Consider the following 19,071-nt stretch of genomic DNA (forward strand, 5'->3'; position numbering starts at 1 on the left):
CCATTATATTCAAACAACTCAATTCATCATATACATATACATAGCTAGTGACAGAGTTGGAGAAAATATTGGACATGTAAAAGACACAAACCAATTAAGAAAAACACATGGATTTGTTTAGGTTCTTTTTGTTCTTCATACTTTGTAAAGGTTTAGCTGTAGCAGGCTTGGCATTCAACTGGGGAACGCGCTCAACGCATCCTCTCTCACCCAACATAGTGGTGAAGTTGATGAAGGAGAATGGCGTCGACAAAGTGAAGCTCTTTGAAGCCGAGGCCGGACCATTGAAGGCTCTTGGCAATTCTGGTATCCAGGTTATGCTTGGAATACCCAATGAGTTCTTAGCACCACTTGCAAATAGTGTTGGTGCTGCTGAACAATGGGTGTCCCAAAATGTTTCCTCCTATATATCCAAGAGTGGGGTTGATATAAGGTCAGTCATTTCTTCTTTCTTAATTAATTCATAAGCAACATTTTTTTTTTTTTTTTTTAAAGCATCACAAGCAACAATTAGAAGAGCAATATTTATTATTATTATTTTTTAAATCTGGGTGTCCGGGGCTTTGTCCTTGACTAATCCACAAAACTTGTACAAAACAACCCTTCCACACAAAAGAAGAGCACTACTTAAGCAACAAACAACATGCTATATATGCTGTTTAATGGACCAATTTACAACCACTTTACTTTTTTGCATGTTGATAAGCTTCCAAACAACACAGTGCATTCTATATTGAGATTATTGTTCTTTTTGTAATTAGTTCGGAGAACTTGTTAGTCAATTCAAGTAGTTTTAAAAAAATTGGTAAGTTGACAAAATAGGCTTTTTAAAATTTTAAATTTCAGGTATGTGGCAGTTGGCAATGAACCTTTCCTAAAGACCTACAAAGACAAGTTCCTACAAACAACATTTCCGGCACTCAAGAACATTCAAGCTGCCCTGATCAAAGCCGGTTTAGGCCGGCAGGTGAAGGTCACCGTCCCGTTAAACGCTGACGTGTACCAGTCCGACAACAGCAGCTTGCCCTCAGGCGGTGATTTCCGATCCGATATCCGGACTCTCATGATCTCTATCATCAAATTCCTAAGTGACAGTGGTTCTCCCCTCACCATCAACATCTACCCATTCCTCAGTCTATATGCAGACACCCATTTCCCCATTGACTTTGCCTTCTTCTCGGGCACCTCTTCCCCTGTTGTTGACGGCCCAATCTCCTACACCAATGTTTTCGACGCCAACTACGACACACTCATTTGGGCTCTAGAAAAAAATGGCTTCCCATCAATGCCTGTCATCATAGGAGAAGTTGGGTGGCCAAGTGATGGTGATCCTAATGCAAACTTGCAGTATGCTCGTAAGTTCAATCAAGGTCTAATCAACCGTATAATTCAAGGACAGGGTACCCCAAAAAGGTCAACCCCACCTGACATTTATTTTTTTGGTCTCATTGATGAGGATGCCAAGAGCATTGATCCTGGAAATTTTGAGAGGCATTGGGGCGTCTTTTACTTTGATGGAGCAATCAAGTACCCTCTGAATTTGGGTAATAATCGAAGTCTTGTGGCGGCGAAAGGGGTGAGGTATCTGGCTAGACAATGGTGTGTAATGGCTCCTGGAGCTAATATTTTGGACCCCAATTTGCCAGAGAGCATCAACACTGCATGTACTTATGCAGATTGCACTAGTCTTGGACAAGGGTCGACTTGTGGTGGTCTTGATGTTAGGACCAATGCTTCATATGCTTTTAACGCGTATTATCAGACCATGAATCAACAGAAAGGATCTTGCAATTTCTCTAACTTGGGTGTCATCACCACTATTGATCCAACTCCAGGAAATGGGACGTGTCGATTTGGGATCATGATTGACCTCGGAAAGCATGAGCAGACTCGAAAACCGACCACTTCGTCGGCTGCTGGAAGAAAGCTGGACTCTGTTATTGCGGTTGCCGCTGTGTTTGCATTGATCATTTGTAGTGTTTTATGAGCTGTGCTGGCTCTGTAAACCTTCATGTCAAACCAGCACTGGACTGGGAATTGATCAATCACCTTCCTGTACAGATATTTTAGTAGACATTATGCACGAATTAAAGGATTTTTCTTTTTCTTTTTTTTTTTTTGTGTGTGTTCAAAATTATTTGATTCAGCTAATGCTTGATTAAAACTAGCTGCCTTTCCCAGTAGTTGGCAATTGCCTTTTCCTTTCTACTCACCACTATTTGCTGGCAAAATTCCGAGTTGTTTTAGACAGGCATCTCCCATCCATCTCAATTCATTACATTTTACTACAACTACTTTCCAACTGAAAATTTAACTTGTTTTCTTCTCTGATAGTGAATGAATTATTTTACTCTTAAGAATTACTTTCCAAAAAAAAATTACTGTAAGAATTCAAATTTTTAGTTGAAAGTAATAGTTATCCTAGGTGCGTAAAATTTTCTTAAATTAATAAAGATATCTTAGAATTTTGGAATCAAATTGACTTATTAAGAGCAGCTCCAATGTGGTCCAGAAAAAGTGATTCTGGGTAGTCTTGCTATTGGACGCCTCCAATGGCATCGCCAAAATTTGGGCCCCACAGGTTGGGTCACGTAATGGGTCGCGGTTTTTCGCAACCCTCTTGGCGAGGCGCGGGCCTGCCATACGGGCCCACATCAATTTTGTTTTAAATTTTTTATTCTGGGCCAGAGCAGTGTTTTAGCCCAAACCACTGTTCCCAAAACTCTGTTTGCTTGAAAAAAAAAAAAAGAAGGAAAAAAACAGATTTTTGGTTTGTTTTGATCTCTCTTTTTTTCCTCAAAATAATTAAGCCAAAGAGCTGTTAAAGGCTTTTTTGGACAAAAAAAAAGTTATTAAAAAATAGAGAAAAATGATTTTTTTTAAAAAAAATTACTTTTAAAAATATTCCTTCTGACATATAGCCATTTTTAGGCACTGTTTGGCTAACCCAAACAGTGCCTTAACAGCTATATTGGCACAAAAACTAATTTTTTGAATTTTTTAAATAATTATATATTTATTTATTAAAAAAAAAAAAAGTTTCATTTTTTCTCTATAAATGCATCAACCCCTATTATTATTCATCTCATATCCAACCCATCTTCTCTAGTTTTCAACCTACAACTATAACCATTAAATCATTTTCTCAATCTTTTAGTTATATTTTTTACTCAAATTCAATTCCATGGATCCTACACCACCATATTACAATTACAACACCCAATTCAACCAATCAAATGATAATTTTGATCCCTTCTTATTTGTTGGAGAAGAATCTCAATTTTCATTTCATCAACCTTCTCAAGTTTTTAACATTCCTACTGAAGTGCCATAATCAAGTAACTCTCAACCTCCCAGAAAGCAAAGGGTTATTCGGCCTCCTAATTGGTCCACTGTTGAAGATGAGGCTTTATGTTATGCGTGGATGACCATTAACACTAATGTGGTCATCGGTTCAGACCAACAAAAGATAGTGTTATGGATCTGAATTCAAGAAAGTTTTGAGCAACACGTTAGTGGTGCTAGTACACCTAAAAGAAATCATATCGCCTGCTTGAATCGTTGATTCTTCATGCAACAAATGATTACCAATTTTTCTGGATGCATGGCCCAGATCGAAAAGAATTACCCCAGTAGGCAAGTCAATGAGTACAAGGTAAGTTATTTATTATATTAAATTTAATTGGTAGATATTTTAAAGATTTGTCTTCTAATAATTATTAATTTTTATTTCTTTAGATGATAGCAGCCAAAGAATTGTTTGTTCGTCAAAATAACACCAAATTTAAGTTTGACAGTTGGTGGAACATTTTGAAGAACAACAATAAGTGGCATTTACATTGTCAAAAAGAATTGACATTCAAAAAAAAAAACACACAGCCGAATAAGAGGGGTGGAACCCACATTGATGATAGTAAGCATATTGGTCACTCAAACCCATCTACTCCATCAAGTAATGCAGCAACGACACCAAGTTCGGTTGAAGGATCGACGCACATAAGCGAAAATGATTCGACGGATGTTGAAGAATGTCAGCGACCAGAAGAACGAAAAACAGCGAAGCAGAGGCGAAATAAGGATAAAAGACAATCTGAAAGTCAGAATGATTTCATTAGCAAATTCGATCATGCAACAGCCCTTTATCAAAGACAATCTGAAACTCTTGAGGCCGCTCAAATTGCACGAGGGGCACGCAAAGCAGATAAAGAAAAAATCAGATAATTCAAACTTCAAAGCAAACTAAGAGAGATTAAAAACAAACAAAGAGCTAAAAAGATGTTAATCATGCAAAAAGATCCAGAATCGATGCCAACATAAGTTGGGAAAGTATGGCTAATTGAACGCCAAAATAAAATATTAGCATCTATATGCGCACGTGGTAATTCAAGCTTTTCATAAGATTATCTCAAGCATTCCATATGATTGTTCTGTTTTTCCTAGTTGTTATGTTTTTAATTCATGTTGTATTGTATTGTATTTTATTTTTATTGTATTGTTTAAATTTATGTCGTATTGTATTATTTTTAATAATAAATATTATATTGTTTAAATTTTTTGTATGATATAATCGTTTTAAAAATATAGTCGTTAGGAAAAAGTTAAAAAATAAAATTTATTAAAAATTTAAAAAATATTAAAATATTAATATTTTTGGAGAGCAAAAATGCACTATTGGAATATATTCGATAGCTAAAATTTGAAGACTCTAAAATGCTGACATGGTTATGAAAAATGCCGATGTGGTTATTGAAAAATGTTGATGTTCAAATTCTGAGAGCCTATTAGAGATGCCCTAGGGAGTAAATCTTGAAAATATATGTGTTGGGTTTGTAAGTTTGTAAGTATTGAATATCCATAGTGGAATTATAATGGAAAAAAATTAATTTAAACTTTAAAATAATTCTTCTTTGTAATTTTTAATCTCAGAAACTTATCCATGCTCCCAAATACAACATATTCACTTATTTGATTCCTCCTTTTATCTGAAGTTTGAGAATGAATGTAGACATGCTCTGAAGTAGTATTATTTATGGTAGTTTCGCGCTTTGAGTGATAACAACATTATTATTTATTTTTACTTTAAAAAAAAAAAAAAAAAGGGTAATTTTTTTAATAAGTGTAGGTCTAGAGACAAAGTGGCCACCAACAAACTCACTTTTACTATTTTTAAAAAATAAATTATTAACTAAAAATAAAAAAATAAAAAAATTAAGAGTAGAAAGGGACAGGAATTGACATCCCGAGGACCCCAGAAAAGTAAAGGAATACAACACGTGATTTTAAACTAAAATCGGAAATGAAGGCAAAATATTCGCTTCGGCCAATAAATAAATAAATTATGAACCAGAAAAATTAAGCGGACCATAGATTCTTCTACTTTTTTCCTCCACTATTTCAATACACTCCTAAATAATGTACGTCTTGGTATCTTCTGCAACTTTTTGACTGGCATCTCTCCGATCCCTCTCTCTATATATGTATGTATATATATTGACGGCATTCTTATATTTATTTTACCTTAAATTTGTATCTCCGTCTCTATTCTTTCCGGTTGTGCTCAACTTACACTATTTAGGGCTGCGAATATCTTTCTATTTTTTAAAAATTCTTAATTGATTAATTAATCAGTTGTTTTTTTTTATAAGGCGAGTATGATCTACTTCACTGCTCATTCGGTTAGATATATCCATATTTTATAATCTTGAAATTCGTATATTCGATTTCCTCTTCAAATCCTTCTTGTTATTGTCGTTGGTTGTTTCAATCTCGTTTCAATTTCTGTGAAATGGAGTTGTAGTTGGAGGTGGGGTTTATCACACCATATCATAGATCATACCCTGTTCAATTGCATTCCTAATATTTTGTTCCTTTTTTCCAATTCTATTTTGGAAGCTAGGTTTTTAGATATATATAGATATAGATATAAATATATATAGTTATATATGGAAAGATTGTGTTAGATGCTGGGACTAGTTGGAGAAAGATCGTTATGATAAAGAGGCAAAAAAGCGTTTCCTTACTAACCTCATTGTTCCATCAGAACCACCACCACCACCACCGTCACTGGGGTTGTCGATTTATGGCACCCACCGCCTCCCTAGACCCGTTATTCTCCAAGGAATTATACCTTCACCGCCACCACCAGCAAGCTTTTTTCAACACAATTGAGCGGTCTTCGTCTGTCGGAAAGGTGTGGTCGTTGGTGGGTAATGGTGGTTTGTTGCGGAAAAATGGAAGACAAATCAATGGGTTGATTCTCAAGGGTTGCTCTGACAGTCGTAAAGGGGTTGATGATAATACTACTACTAACGGTGCTAATGCGTTTCAGAAGACTCGGGCTTTTGTTCCAAGCCTGCCACAGCTGGTTCGCGGTCCTGACACCGACCATCTTCTTGAACACGGATCCGGTGCTGGATTGTTGAACGGTCGCGGTGGTGCATATCACGGGCGAAGCCCCATTGGATTCCCACCACAACAATTGCCTGAAAAATTTGTTGTTGCTGTTGATGTTGATGAGGGTATTTCTCTAACCCTTATATATACACATATATATTGAACTCCCCCAGTTTTGCATCTACATGTAGAAGCCATTATGTAGTAAAGTTGTGTGTGGAATTAATTAATTCCTCACTGTTACTTGGTCAATAATCAATATGTGTGCAAAGAATAAGCCTACACCAACATTAGCAAAATAGAAACGGTCACCATTATTTTTTTTCTTTTGGGGATTTGGGATGCTATTTTCATCAAGAATTGAACCATTTACTAATTTTTTGGGTGGATTGCTTGTTACTTACTTCTTTATTTCACTTCATAAAATTACTATTTTCCGGGGATGTGTGACTACTTATGGGTCTGATCCTATGATAATTATAAACTGCTTGTGCAGTAATCTTTAATTCTCTATTCAAGCTTGCTTTGATTGTTGTGCTGATGCATATTTCTTCTGTTTCTTTCGTTCTCAGTTCTTGGAAACTTTGTATCAGCTCTGAACCGATTCATTGCAGATCGTTACTCTTTGAATCACTCAGTCTCAGAGTACCATGTCTACGAGTTCTTTAAGGTATTATTTGTTAGAATTTCAAGGGATCTTGTGTTAGTAAGAACAAGCAGAGAGTAAATAATGTTGCAATTGCTTTATGGTCTTCTTAAACCTTACTAGTATATGATATGTTAAGTTGTGCATCAATGCCACTATGAATGGAATTTGTTTCTATATCTGCTCACGTTTACTATGCATTTTCTTCTCTTTTTCTTTGCAAACTTCTTGAAGAGACAAGGAAAATTGGCATGAATTCGAATTTACTCTTTATTGAACCACCTAATTTTATGGTTGAATGAAGAACAAGCTACTTTAATACATTGGAAAAGCATTAATTAAATTGTTAGGGCTATAACAAACTTCACTTTGCAGATTGATCGGTCTTAGGAATTTTAATCAGTATGATAAATTTTTCTTGTTGGGGATACATATGCTTGAGACATTAAACCCTGGTGTTGAGTCTGCAGCAATGCAACTTAAGCTGGTCTGAAGCCAAGCCCAATAGACCCAAGTAACTGTAGGGGCAGCAAGGATGGGGAACCACTGTCTAACTTGGAACTGTGTAAGGTTGGGTACTTGGGTTTTGTTTATAGCGTATGAAATTTGGAGACACTGGTCAAATATAGTTTTTCGAAAATGGAAACTTTCTGACACCTAGAGACAGAAGACTGACTCTGTGTCTGTCCAATTTTTTATTTTATTTTATTTCAATGATGACAACTTGTGCTGCATATCATGGGGTAATCCCTCCACCCATGAAAGCACCTCGACCCTGCTAGAAGTGGGATTTGACCTGTGATCTCTGGTACAACCTAAGAAATGTGGAGGAAACAAGTTTTGTTTTATATATGTAGTGTGTTTGTGCATTTGCTATAATGAACTTGTGTGAACATATAATCATTTATACATATATTTGAGTGCTTATGAGTTTGTTGTATATGAAATGGCCATAAATTGAAAATAATGATTAGATAAATTATAATTATTTCCAGCATGAAATAACACGCGTTATTAGGATCCATTTTGAATATAGAAAGGGTGGCCACTATCTTACATGTCAAAACAGATGTTGGTCTTTGCATTGATGTGGTTATCATGTCAACAAGTGTCCAGTGCACCATTCATCCGTGGAAGAATTTTTCTGCATAGATAGGCACACCATTTATTATCTCTTCTTGTACGTGTTCTATATTTTTGGCCATAGGTTAGGGTGCCATATTTGTTGGCATGGTCAACGTTTGTATTACATTTTCTTTTATTGGTTTGTGTCATTGGGTACATGTATGGACTTTGTATATATGCATTCTGACGCATGTCGTATTTCTGTTACAGATCTGGAACTGTTCCCGTGATGAAGGTATTACCAGATCTCTGCTTTGCTTTGACTGATTTTTGTCACAATATAATTTTTACCTTCATGGAGCAACAAGTCATTTATCTTTTTAACATATGCAATCATGTAAACAATTTGAAAAGCCTGCTTTGGGAACATGAAAATCTTTAATGCCAGTAACATTATTTGTTCATTTGAATCTTATTAGCGAAAGATTGAAGCATTTTCTGTTTCTTAGACATCCTAGCTGAAGGTTAAGGCAAATCATTCATTTTTGGTGTTTCAGCTATCTGTTACTTAGTCAAAACGGAGGAACACTTGCCAAATCTTCCTGGATTTGTTAGCAATGATCTTTATCAGTCAATCAACCATGAATCTTGCATTTAAGAAAGAAATGGTGTTGGGTTTTTTCTTGATATTTCTAAGTTCACCTTTAAAAAGTTAGAACTAGTATTTGAAAGGCTTTCTAGTGTCCAGGACTCCAGGTTCTTGCTTTTCCTGCTTGTATGTCTACTCTCGGCTATTTTTTCTATCACTAAACTTTAGATTGAACATGTTAAAATGGATGGGAGGACTTTTATTGTGGAGATGTATCGCTACTAAAGAAATTTGTTTTGGCATTGGGATGACTTGTCTTTTTGGGTAGCAGTTGTATGTAATGCAGATTGTTGATTCTTATATTTCGTATACCTAGATATATCTCCATTACAAGACAATCCTATTTAGCTATCAATATGCTACTAGCACACACAATACAACTATTCTGTGGATGTGAATAATGGATTGGATCAATACTTTGCAATTCTTCTTGTGACAGCTGATATCCGTGTTCATGAATTCTTTAAGACATCTTATTTCAAGACGGGGATCCATCCTATTCCTGGTGCACGGCAGGCTCTTCAAAAGTTATCAAGATTTTGTAATTTATCAATAGTGACGTACGTATACTTAGCTATACATGTTCTGAATTTACATATTTATTTAACCTGTACACTGAATAATTGATCAGGCAATTCTTCTACCCCTTTTTTTTTATAGGTCCCGGCAGAATGCAATCAAAGACCACACACTTGAGTGGATTGAGAAGCATTATCCGGGACTGTTTCAAGAGATTCACTTTGGCAATCACTTTGCTTTAGACGGACAGTCTAGACCTAAATCAGACATTTGCAGGTAATGCCTGTGATCTTTTATCAATTTTTGTTTGGATGCTTTTACGGCTCCAAATATATTGCATGCCATATCTTGTTCTGATAATTGATTCGGATCAGACTTCCAAAATTAGGTTGGGGATTTTAAATACACTCTATCCTATTTGTCCTTGTGCATTTCTGCTTGTCATTTGTGCAGCCCATCAGTATGTAATGCACCTAATGCATTTTAAACACACTGAACGTTATTACTGTGGAACAATCAGAATTCTAATGCACCCAACTTATTTTGGACATTACTGGACATGATTACCATCATTACTCAAACATGACAGGCGTTGCCCTGCTGATCTATTTCTGGCAGGTCCTTGGGAGCAAAAGTTTTGATTGACGATAACCCAAGATATGCCATCGAGTGTGCCGAGGTTGGAATTAAGGTTCTACTTTTTGATTATGAGAACTCATATCCTTGGTGCAAGACAGATTCTGTTGATCAAAATCCCCTGGTCACTAAGGTTCATAACTGGGAAGAAGTGGAGCATCAATTAGCATCATGGATAGTTTCATGAAAAATTCATCCCATAACTAGATTCATCAGACACCACCAATATCCAGAAACTGATTTTTTCTACCCATTAAAGCAGACATAATGCTGAAAGTATGTAATACACATTGTGGTCTTTTCAGGAAGCAGCTCGAAGGAGACCAGCTATATAGGATTTTGCAGTGTTAGGAATACGAAAGCAAAAGCTTACATTGTTCTACTATTTTATTTTCTGACATCCGTTTGTTCCACCTTTTTTTCTTTTTCTCCTTTTTGTTTCCCATAAGGGGAAACCATGGGATTGTCAAATTGTGACAAGAACCTTCTTGATTATGAAGTTAATTTCATTTTACGATTACAAACTTGCTCTTATTACAAAATCCTTTTTGTTTTGGTTGCAAATATCTTGTAAATTTACTGCTCAAGACAAATTGGTACCTATTGGAATTGAATTTGGTATCTTGGTTTTGTTAGTTAGAGCTTTGTTTTTGTAATGTAATTTCGCAATGAAATTTGATTTTCCTTTTTTTTTATTCCCCCCCAAATTTATATGGATTTTTGGTGTTGAATTTAATTGAAAGACGGTGGATTCGATTCTTGGAGGGGCATTTTGTAACTTAAGCAAGTCGTTGCAAAAATATAAAAGACTCGTAAATAATCATTCCTTCTTTTCAAGTTCTCATCTTTTTAGTACTTCCCGACTAAAATATAGGAAATAAACTGTCAATACATGGAAATAAATGAGCAATAGTAGGTTCTCATATATAATGATAATTGATGTGAACTAATAATAAATGGATAGATTATTGGTGGTAATCAAATTACTATATTTGATTTGATAATTTAGTATTTACATCAATAGTCAGTATATTTTAGATCCTCACTAATGAGGACTTAAATAATAGTCAGTATATTGTAGATCCTCATTAATAAAGACCTAAATATAGTCCGAAATAATATAGCTTAAAATACAATTTGAGCATGTGTTTTGCCTTTAGTAGTTCCTTTTACAAACACATAACATTTCCCTTCATGTGACGGTTAGAAGATGTCTGTTGCTGATATCGTAAAAAGAAAAATCATTTATAATACCCAGTTTGTCCACCATTTTCATTTATCAGTTTCTCTCCTCATTCCTTCAGTTTCCAAGGTCATATTGGCTCTATATATAACCACTCATTTAACAGTATCTCCCTCAAATAACTCCATTTTCTTTATTTCTAATTAAAAATTTATACCAAACACAATATATTATTTTCCTCCTTTATTTTTATTTTTTTACTTTGTTCCTTTTCTTTCCATTTCTCAGTATCTCCCTCAAATAACTCCATTTTCTTTATTTTTAAATTTATACCAAACACAATATATTATTTTCCTCCTTTATTTTTATTTTTTTACTTAGTTCCTTTTCTTTCCATTTCTCTCCAATTAAACTAGGCCTAACAAATATGAATTCAAGATGTAATATTAACATTCTTATACATGATAGACTTTATCTTCTCTTTACTGGAAAATGGAATGAAAATGACAACTTCAATATTGGACCTTGGACATATAATAGTTCCCATCTATTCTCTTTTTAATGAGTAAATCACATCGCAACTTCGAATATGGAATTCATAACACCACTGTTGGAATGAAAATTAAAGCTTTACCGTGTAAATTACTTTGATGCAAAACTGTGATGACTTTTGCACAAAGTACATCAAATGTGATATTTTCAGGGCGTCTAAACTGACGCTTTTGCTGGTATTATTAGTGCCATCAAACAGGCCTCACTCCCTGAATGCATATGCTGTAGAAGATGAGCTTAAGGGGTCTGTTCTCTCAAATTTTGGTGCTATGTTCATTTTCAAACTCGTAAGTTAATGTTTGTTATGCATATTGGGATTGTTTTTATGGAATTCACTAGAGACAATAAATGCACCATTTGATCCGAAAGCAAAAGCGAGTGTATTGAAAACATGTTTGGTTTGCATTTGCATTTCTACAATTGTTTTGTTATTCTTTTACAATTGAAAGCAGGAAAAGTACTTGAAAAAGTCAAATCAATGAATGATGATGGGTCCAAGAAATCTAGGTTTTGGAGGGTAAAATAGTAAATGCAATACTTCTGTTAACAGTGTTAATCAACAATGTCTGACAGGTGTCCAAATAAAATTTTGCAAATGTGGGGGGTCTAGATGTATTAAAGGCAAAACATAAATGTCAAACTGTAAATAATATTTGGTTTTCACCCACATCGCAAAACATTGGGCTAAATATATCTATACTTTAAAAAAAAAAAAAAAAAAATTTTAGGTGGGGTGGGGCTCAAACCCACCCAAGCCCCCCTTTGGATCTGCCACTGGAACTGAGAGGACAGAGTCATAGAGAGCGAGACCCAAGGAATTGAGTTTTGAACTTTAAATTTTTACCTTTGCAATCTTGCTGCTCTCGCAGAGGAGAGAGAGAGAGACTAGAGAGAGAACGAGAATTTGGATTTGGATGGAGGAGGTTCAATTGTTCAAGTGATATGCTTGCCCTAATTTTTTTATTTTATTTTTGAGGCCCCTTTTTGCTGCATTTGGTGAGACACTTTTGTTTTTTTGGTAGCCCATCATTCTTGAGGCCTTTTGCTGCGGTTATAAATTTTTTTTTTTGGTGGCCTAACATTCATGGGCTTATAAATTTTGATTTGCTACATCTGGTTGGAGGCTCCTTACATTCTGAGGCCATAGGCGATAGCCTTAGTCGGGCCAAAGCCAGCCCTGACCTTGAAAATATTCAAAAAAACATGATAGTCTCTCACTAGGAAATTCAAATGTTCCAAAAGTTTTATTTATTTATTTTAATTTTTTTTTGGTGATAAGTTGCAAAAGTTTTATAGAGGTTTGGAAGGATGGTGAGTCGTACTTCTAAAATCCTCTTTCCTCTCAGACCAGTGAATAAAGTAATGATTTTGTGGCTCCACATTTTCAATTGTAACTTTGTGATAAAAATAAAAAATACAGTAAAAAATAAAGCATGCAATAAACCACAAAAGTATTATTATGATCTGATTATGGTTTTAGAATATGGCAGGGGTCTGAAACCAGCATTTACAGAAAGAATTAGGGATATACTGAATAATTCAAGTCACTCGATCTTCTCCACCAACTTGATACCACAAGCTTGTAAAATATCTAGTGCTGCAAAACCAGACACATAGTAAATAGTCACGACATAAAGTGAAGCTAAAGGTACACACATGCAGAGAGTATGTATATACCAGTAATAACATTATAAAACACTTGACAGATGTCTAGAATGGCTTGCCATTCAATGAATGATATACCTAGAAGTCCCAGAAATAATCAACAAAACTAGTAATTTTCACCAGACACAGCATACAGACGTGTTAATTGTATGTATATCATGTAGTTGGAAGAACGACAACCTAAAGAGGTCACCGTTATAAACACAAGGGTGGGAAAGATGGGTGAACTAGGTTCAACCAACTTAAGGCCATGTAAAGACCATCCTTCAAACAAGTGGAGGCTTGAGATTTCAATATTAGATAATCATCTGTTGTCCAACACTAAAACCAAAACCAAATGAGTAAAATGTTGTTACCTGGCAGATAAACTTCAGGATAAATGGGCCTCAAGACGCCCTTTGTAGTGATCTTGTTTGCAAGCACAAGCTGAGACAAATTGAAATAACATAAATATGGTTCCAAAAATCATTCAACTTTTGGATTGGAGAACACAGATGTGAAACAAGAAGATACCAGAGCTCCAATAGCAACTGGAATCCCTACAGTAAAAGCCATGGCTGTGGTGGTTTTTCCATTCTTCGTACTCCCAAATTCCAGAAGAGTGGCTTGATGATTTTCTGTAGGTCGGCCATCCGGGAAATCAACCTCTACTTCATGGTACATAAGCACCATATCCTGACCACAAAGCACACTAGTTGGATAATGAAAAACAATAACAGGGTGCCAGAAAGGTACTCGACCATGTTCCATTTTATATTTCTTTTCTTTTTTTTTCCTTTTTAAGATGCAATTGCTGAAATATGCTGGTTCAAGGACAATAAAGGTGCCCTTCCGATGGCATGCCAAAATGCAATTATCATAAAACACAATTAGGATACAGTATATGTAGTTCAGAGCCGCATTGTTGTAGGAAGAATTTCCTCTAAAAAACGAGTAATGTTGTACAAAGCATGAGTTACCCACCCCCGCGAAGCCAGTTGTAGCTATTAACATTACGTATCACAAATAAAATGAATACTTTCGGATGGTCACATTAAAAAGTACGCTGGTACAAACACACTAAATGGGCGAATTAAACCTGGAAAGAAGAATGCAAATGATTCAAAGCTTTTGAATAACGTAGGGGTTAGAAAATCACCTGTTCTGTGCTGGAGTAAGCTAACCTTTCCTCCATTCGTAGGCAGGCAACATCAAATGCACTTTTGCAGGATAAAGGGATTTCTGTCAGCTCATGAAATCCCAAAAATCTAATTCAACACAAAACAGGAATATTAACAACCAAAAATTACATTATTTGAGCATTAAAAGTAACAATATAATAGTTAACAAATAGATTAAAAGTACATATATAATGGGCCTTCAGTAGCCGAACGTTCATTATCTGCAGCGGATTACCATACAAAAATTTCTTATTAACTTACACAATAGTTTTGGCTGTCTTCATTGCGGTTTCTTGCTCTTTGCAAAGTCCCAGTGAAACAATCCTGTCTGTGATGTCCTTCTCTTCCATCATGGATCCAGCCAACTTCTCACTTTGAATTTTGAGAAGTTCAAGCAAGAATGTTCCATAAGTTGGTCTTTTTACATTTTCAAGTACCGGATGAGGTTCTGTACTAAAGAAACCAATTCTTGCCAGCGTCCCCATTATTTTACCAAACCCTGCACAAAATATTAAGCATAAGTTCCATAAAGTACATCCTGTTAAAGTTCCAGTTATTATTGAGGATTTCCTGTACCGCGTACACATTTTTCATTTTTAGACCACCATTTACATTACTTTATTTCTTGTTTGGGTTTTCTAAGCTTTAACAAGAATCCCAACTACCTTCTCAATGCAACCTGCTTTTGACAGTTATGTCAATTATAGTTATTAAACCTTAGCATTAGAATAACATCATTTAAGGTCCATCCATATCATGCCTTCATAACGTAGGGTTCCACGAAAGATGGTCGATGCTTCATTTCCTATTCCATAGAGGTCCCCGTAAACTAAAGAATTACGATTTGGAATATATTCCAGCGCAAAAGCTGGAAGGTTGGGTATCCGGAATTTCGCGCCTGAATCATAGAGACTGTCTCCTGCAAGTTTGAACCATAATACAAGTATTAAAGGATAGACAACCACAAGAAGTCTTAAATATGAGTATGATAATCTGATGACATGTTAGAAGCTAAATGTTTGACCTGCAGAGAATAGGAAACTTAATATTTTCTTCTAGTGCGAGAATAATATAGAACCGCTCAACTGAATTACCATCTAGATTTTAGGGGAAACCAAGATAAACAAATAAATGAAGAATATATATTAAATGACACATCACGGCATAATGCATAAGATAACAGTTGCACAAACACATCCCCTTTCTTGGATTAGTTAAACCCCTAATCAACTCACCATCAACAGATACAGTATTTCCGTGAGACAAGTAGGTGGCCGGATTGCGCCCTGCTCGAATAGCTCCCGCTGGACTCCAACTGAAATAAAATTTTCATTGTAGACAGTATCTGTCATCTTGATTCTGCTGTCTCAAAACAGTAATCAGCTTGAAGCTCAAGAGAACAGAAGGTAATGCTCATAAAAGATAAATTCATACTGATATCTGCCACCGCAGGATTTTGCAGCCAAAGTGCAGATGCATATAAAGGAAATAGAGAACAACAAAAACCAGAGTAGATGACCGTAACAATGGAGTTAACTTTTTCTCTGGATAGCTGAAGATCATAAGAAAGTATTTTTGCTATAAAACCAAAGAAAACTTGAATTTCTGGGAAACCATTAAATATTTATGTACAGTTCATGTTAGTCTTGAGTCACAAATTAACTGTGTTTTTGTACAACCAATCTTAGCATGAGATGAGGGTGATCGTTGTACATATATAATTAAAACACTTTGACTGAGGGCTTTAAAAGAACTACCCAGCTCAGCACAGCATTTAATTTATTTTTGAATATTTGCTTTTATATCCATTTCCTTCAAGCAAAAGCTACACACATTGGTGAATCTTATCGAGGAGTATCCATGGGACATGATTCCACATTAATTAAATATATAAACCACATTATTATCTCTTAAGTTGGGAGAAAGCCAAAATTATTGGAGTTCCAAGATGTACCTGAACTTATAAGCCAAAGGGTTATTTGCAGCTGCTGGGGATGGGAGACCTCCACAGTGAGAAATGAAAGACTTGATTTTCCCACCACGGCCATGAGCTTGGTTGATCATCTTCATTGCCATCATATGATCTGAAGCATCCAGTGGATACTATTGATCACAACAATGTTCTGATAATGACGTTACATTGTAGTTTCTTTTCTAAAATGCTGGATTGAAGCATGTACCCATTTACTTGAACAATATGGACAAGATACATTTATGGTTAGGACTTAAGAGCTATTCAAATACTTCGTGTATTAGCAAATGTAGGAGCAATTATAACAGATAAACTTCAGTATTGCATATTGTAGTTCAAACAACTATCATAAAATTGGCAACTCATATTGGTAGTACACTAAAGCTTGATTGACACCGACTCAACTCAGAAAATTAGGGGTAGACTTCAGCATATGCACAAATATATCGAATTTATTGGATGCCTTATTAGTTGAATTAAAAATTTATCGAAATAGGTTTATGGCATGACAGATAAACAGAGACATGTTTATTATTTAAATTGCAATTTTTTTTTTTCTAGAAAGGAGAACATATAACAACAATAGGGCTAGGGCCAATGCTTGGTGGTAAAAGTTGAAGTGCATACACCAACAATTATTGAGTCAATAAATTTATGAGTCAACTTTAATTTGGAGGCCATTGAGTATATATTTTGGCAAGAAACAAAAGTGACAATGTACAGGTTTAGCTTTATGACTGAAAGACCAACATTGAGGCTCTAAATACTTAACAGCTGATAGAAAATCATATGAAAAAATATAAGTCTTTGCATGGCTTATGTTAATTTGGGAAAAGCAGTGATAGAATATTAAAAAGTAGAAATCTTGTATGTGTCAGACTCACAAAGGGAAATAGTCATGCAGGTATTCTATAGAAAGGAGTCAATAATGCATAAATCAACATCATAAAGAACAAAAAGAGGGCAATAGAATAGCAGAAAGAGAGAGACCTTCATTATGTAGAGTTTGTTCCATGAACATGATTCTGTTCTTCCAACTTCATAGTTAAAGATTCATATTTTCATTGTAATAGATGAGTAACTGACTTCAAACAAAACAAATTCAAATTTTCAATAGAATCCAGACACAGATCTCCATCATTTCATTCTTATTTCATGTCTCTGTAAGGATAAGGAAATAGAGCTGTCATTTGATTCTAAAAAAGTTGTCAAAGCAAATGTTGGGATCTCCCCCTTCCCCACACACAAGTAACAATCTTCAAACAGAAATAAATCCACATAATGCTTGTAATTTTTAAATAATCTCTCCTTTTTCTGTTCACAAGTAACAATGTTCAAACAGAAGTAGACAAATCGACGTAATGCTTGTAATTTTAAAGACTTATTTATACCACAGCAAAATTTCTTACGATAAAAATTACCTATTCCAGGGTCCAGGCCCATCTCTCCAAGAATCGTAATACCAGCATTTTTGGCTGCTTCATCTAGCTTTGACATGGATTCATCAACATAGCTAGCAGTTATTAGATGTTTTTTTAGCTGCATCAAAAGACAAGGATCATTGCATTTCTATAGAACGTAGATAGTAAGAAAGGCACTCAAGAATTAACAAATCTTAGTAACATTTAAATTTTAATATTCATTTTTAGAATATTTTATGTAATAGATTACCATACATCTAGTGCTGTCACTACTAAACATTATCATGATAGTTCAAGTAAGTCTCTGTCTATTATTCCTACATTCAAGTACATTGCCTTTCTTTCCAAAGACGCATCTCCTTATCAGGTCTTTTCTTTAAACATGCTATTACCCTTTATCATTTTAGAAATCACTCACACTATTGCATTTCAATGTAGTGTTTTAGAGAACAATATCCTCAATTTTCTGATCCATAGAGACCTAATGTACTCCAACCAAAAATTTCATTGATTGTCCAGAAACCTGAAACTTCAGGTATAACCCGTCCCGTGTCTCATCATGAATTCTTGCACCTTATTCTGGGGGGAGGGGGGAATTGCTGAAGCTGAAATTATGCCCACCATAATATGGAAGTGCAAGGAGAAGTTCTGATACCCTAAAATCAGTTACTCCAAGTACATGGAACTTCAGATAAGTGATTCTCCATTGCAAATTCTTACAGTGTTTAAGAAGAGAGAAAAATGAACTGTTTTTGGAAGTTATGCAAGAAAGCTTCAAACAAGTGACAACATGACCAGTATGACCCTTTTGTTAGTTGATAAGATGTTGAGAGAAGAAAGAAGACAGTGTTCTTGAAAAGTTACCTAGAGTAAGTTGGCTTATAAGTTATCAATGTCAGTAATACATATATTCTAGATCTTCCACTGAGTATCTTGATTTCTCCCCATTGAGCTTTGAAGCGGGTAATATTGATACATATTACTGTTCCTATGGATTACCACTGATTTCTAGGAGAGGCAGTCTACATTTTTAAAGTTGGCGGATGGATGACTATTAGCCAAGAAGAAATGGGAAGAATTTACATGCTTATATAGAAAGACATGCACAAGGGAGTTCCTCAAAACCAAGGGAAAATTTAAGTAGAGAGCTCTTCGAACACAAAATTGCACGCGCATTCAAGTAGAATTTGTTGTCAGTAATAAGTCAAAA

At 35.2% G+C, this 19,071-nt stretch overlaps 3 protein-coding genes across 7 annotated transcripts in view; 2 read left to right on the forward strand and 1 right to left on the reverse strand.

The window, feature by feature from the left end:
- Positions 1-2,115, forward strand: LOC132276990 (glucan endo-1,3-beta-glucosidase 5). Its single transcript, XM_059778674.1, has 2 exons — positions 1-433; positions 847-2,115. The coding sequence occupies exons 1-2, from the start codon at positions 108-110 to the stop codon at positions 1,985-1,987; spliced, it is 1,467 nt and encodes a 488-aa protein (XP_059634657.1). The 5' UTR covers positions 1-107; the 3' UTR covers positions 1,988-2,115.
- A 3,241-nt stretch (positions 2,116-5,356) lies between these two features.
- LOC132276992 (uncharacterized) lies at positions 5,357-10,432 on the forward strand. Its single transcript, XM_059778677.1, has 6 exons — positions 5,357-6,518; positions 6,966-7,063; positions 8,375-8,399; positions 9,193-9,313; positions 9,414-9,548; positions 9,891-10,432. Exons 1-6 carry the CDS (start codon positions 5,990-5,992, stop codon positions 10,093-10,095), a joined length of 1,113 nt encoding a protein of 370 aa, XP_059634660.1. The 5' UTR covers positions 5,357-5,989; the 3' UTR covers positions 10,096-10,432.
- A 2,645-nt stretch (positions 10,433-13,077) lies between these two features.
- Positions 13,078-19,071, reverse strand: part of LOC132276993 (alpha-aminoadipic semialdehyde synthase) — a 29,006-nt gene continuing 23,012 nt past the window's right edge. For all 5 annotated transcript variants that reach the window (XM_059778681.1, XM_059778682.1, XM_059778678.1 and 2 more), the window contains 9 exons: positions 17,862-17,979; positions 16,423-16,552; positions 15,704-15,783; positions 15,229-15,387; positions 14,730-14,967; positions 14,447-14,555; positions 13,822-13,983; positions 13,665-13,734; positions 13,078-13,240 (listed from right to left, as the gene is read on the reverse strand). In XM_059778681.1, the coding sequence (XP_059634664.1) occupies positions 13,188-13,240; positions 13,665-13,734; positions 13,822-13,983; positions 14,447-14,555; positions 14,730-14,967; positions 15,229-15,387; positions 15,704-15,783; positions 16,423-16,552; positions 17,862-17,979 (1,119 nt within the window). In that variant the 3' untranslated portion in view covers positions 13,078-13,187. The remainder of the gene's footprint in view (positions 13,241-13,664; positions 13,735-13,821; positions 13,984-14,446; positions 14,556-14,729; positions 14,968-15,228; positions 15,388-15,703; positions 15,784-16,422; positions 16,553-17,861; positions 17,980-19,071) is intronic.

This window comes from Cornus florida, unplaced genomic scaffold (genome assembly GCF_030987335.1).
Source record: "Cornus florida cultivar Cherokee Brave unplaced genomic scaffold, ASM3098733v1 CherokeeBrave_3.0.0_Hap2_Chr10, whole genome shotgun sequence".
NCBI classification, from domain to species: Eukaryota; Viridiplantae; Streptophyta; class Magnoliopsida; order Cornales; family Cornaceae; genus Cornus; species Cornus florida.

Excerpts from the sequence above, each read along its gene's own strand:
- LOC132276990 (XM_059778674.1), top strand. The coding sequence starts at position 108 with ATGGATTTGTTTAGGTTCTTTTTGTTCTTCATACTTTGTAAAGGTTTA. Across the intron at positions 434-846 it reads AAGAGTGGGGTTGATATAAG|GTATGTGGCAGTTGGCAATG; the intron begins GTCAGTCATTTC and ends TTTAAATTTCAG.
- LOC132276992 (XM_059778677.1), top strand. The coding sequence starts at position 5,990 with ATGATAAAGAGGCAAAAAAGCGTTTCCTTACTAACCTCATTGTTCCAT. Across the intron at positions 7,064-8,374 it reads ATGTCTACGAGTTCTTTAAG|ATCTGGAACTGTTCCCGTGA; the intron begins GTATTATTTGTT and ends TTTCTGTTACAG. Across the intron at positions 9,314-9,413 it reads TGTAATTTATCAATAGTGAC|GTCCCGGCAGAATGCAATCA; the intron begins GTACGTATACTT and ends TTTTTTTTATAG.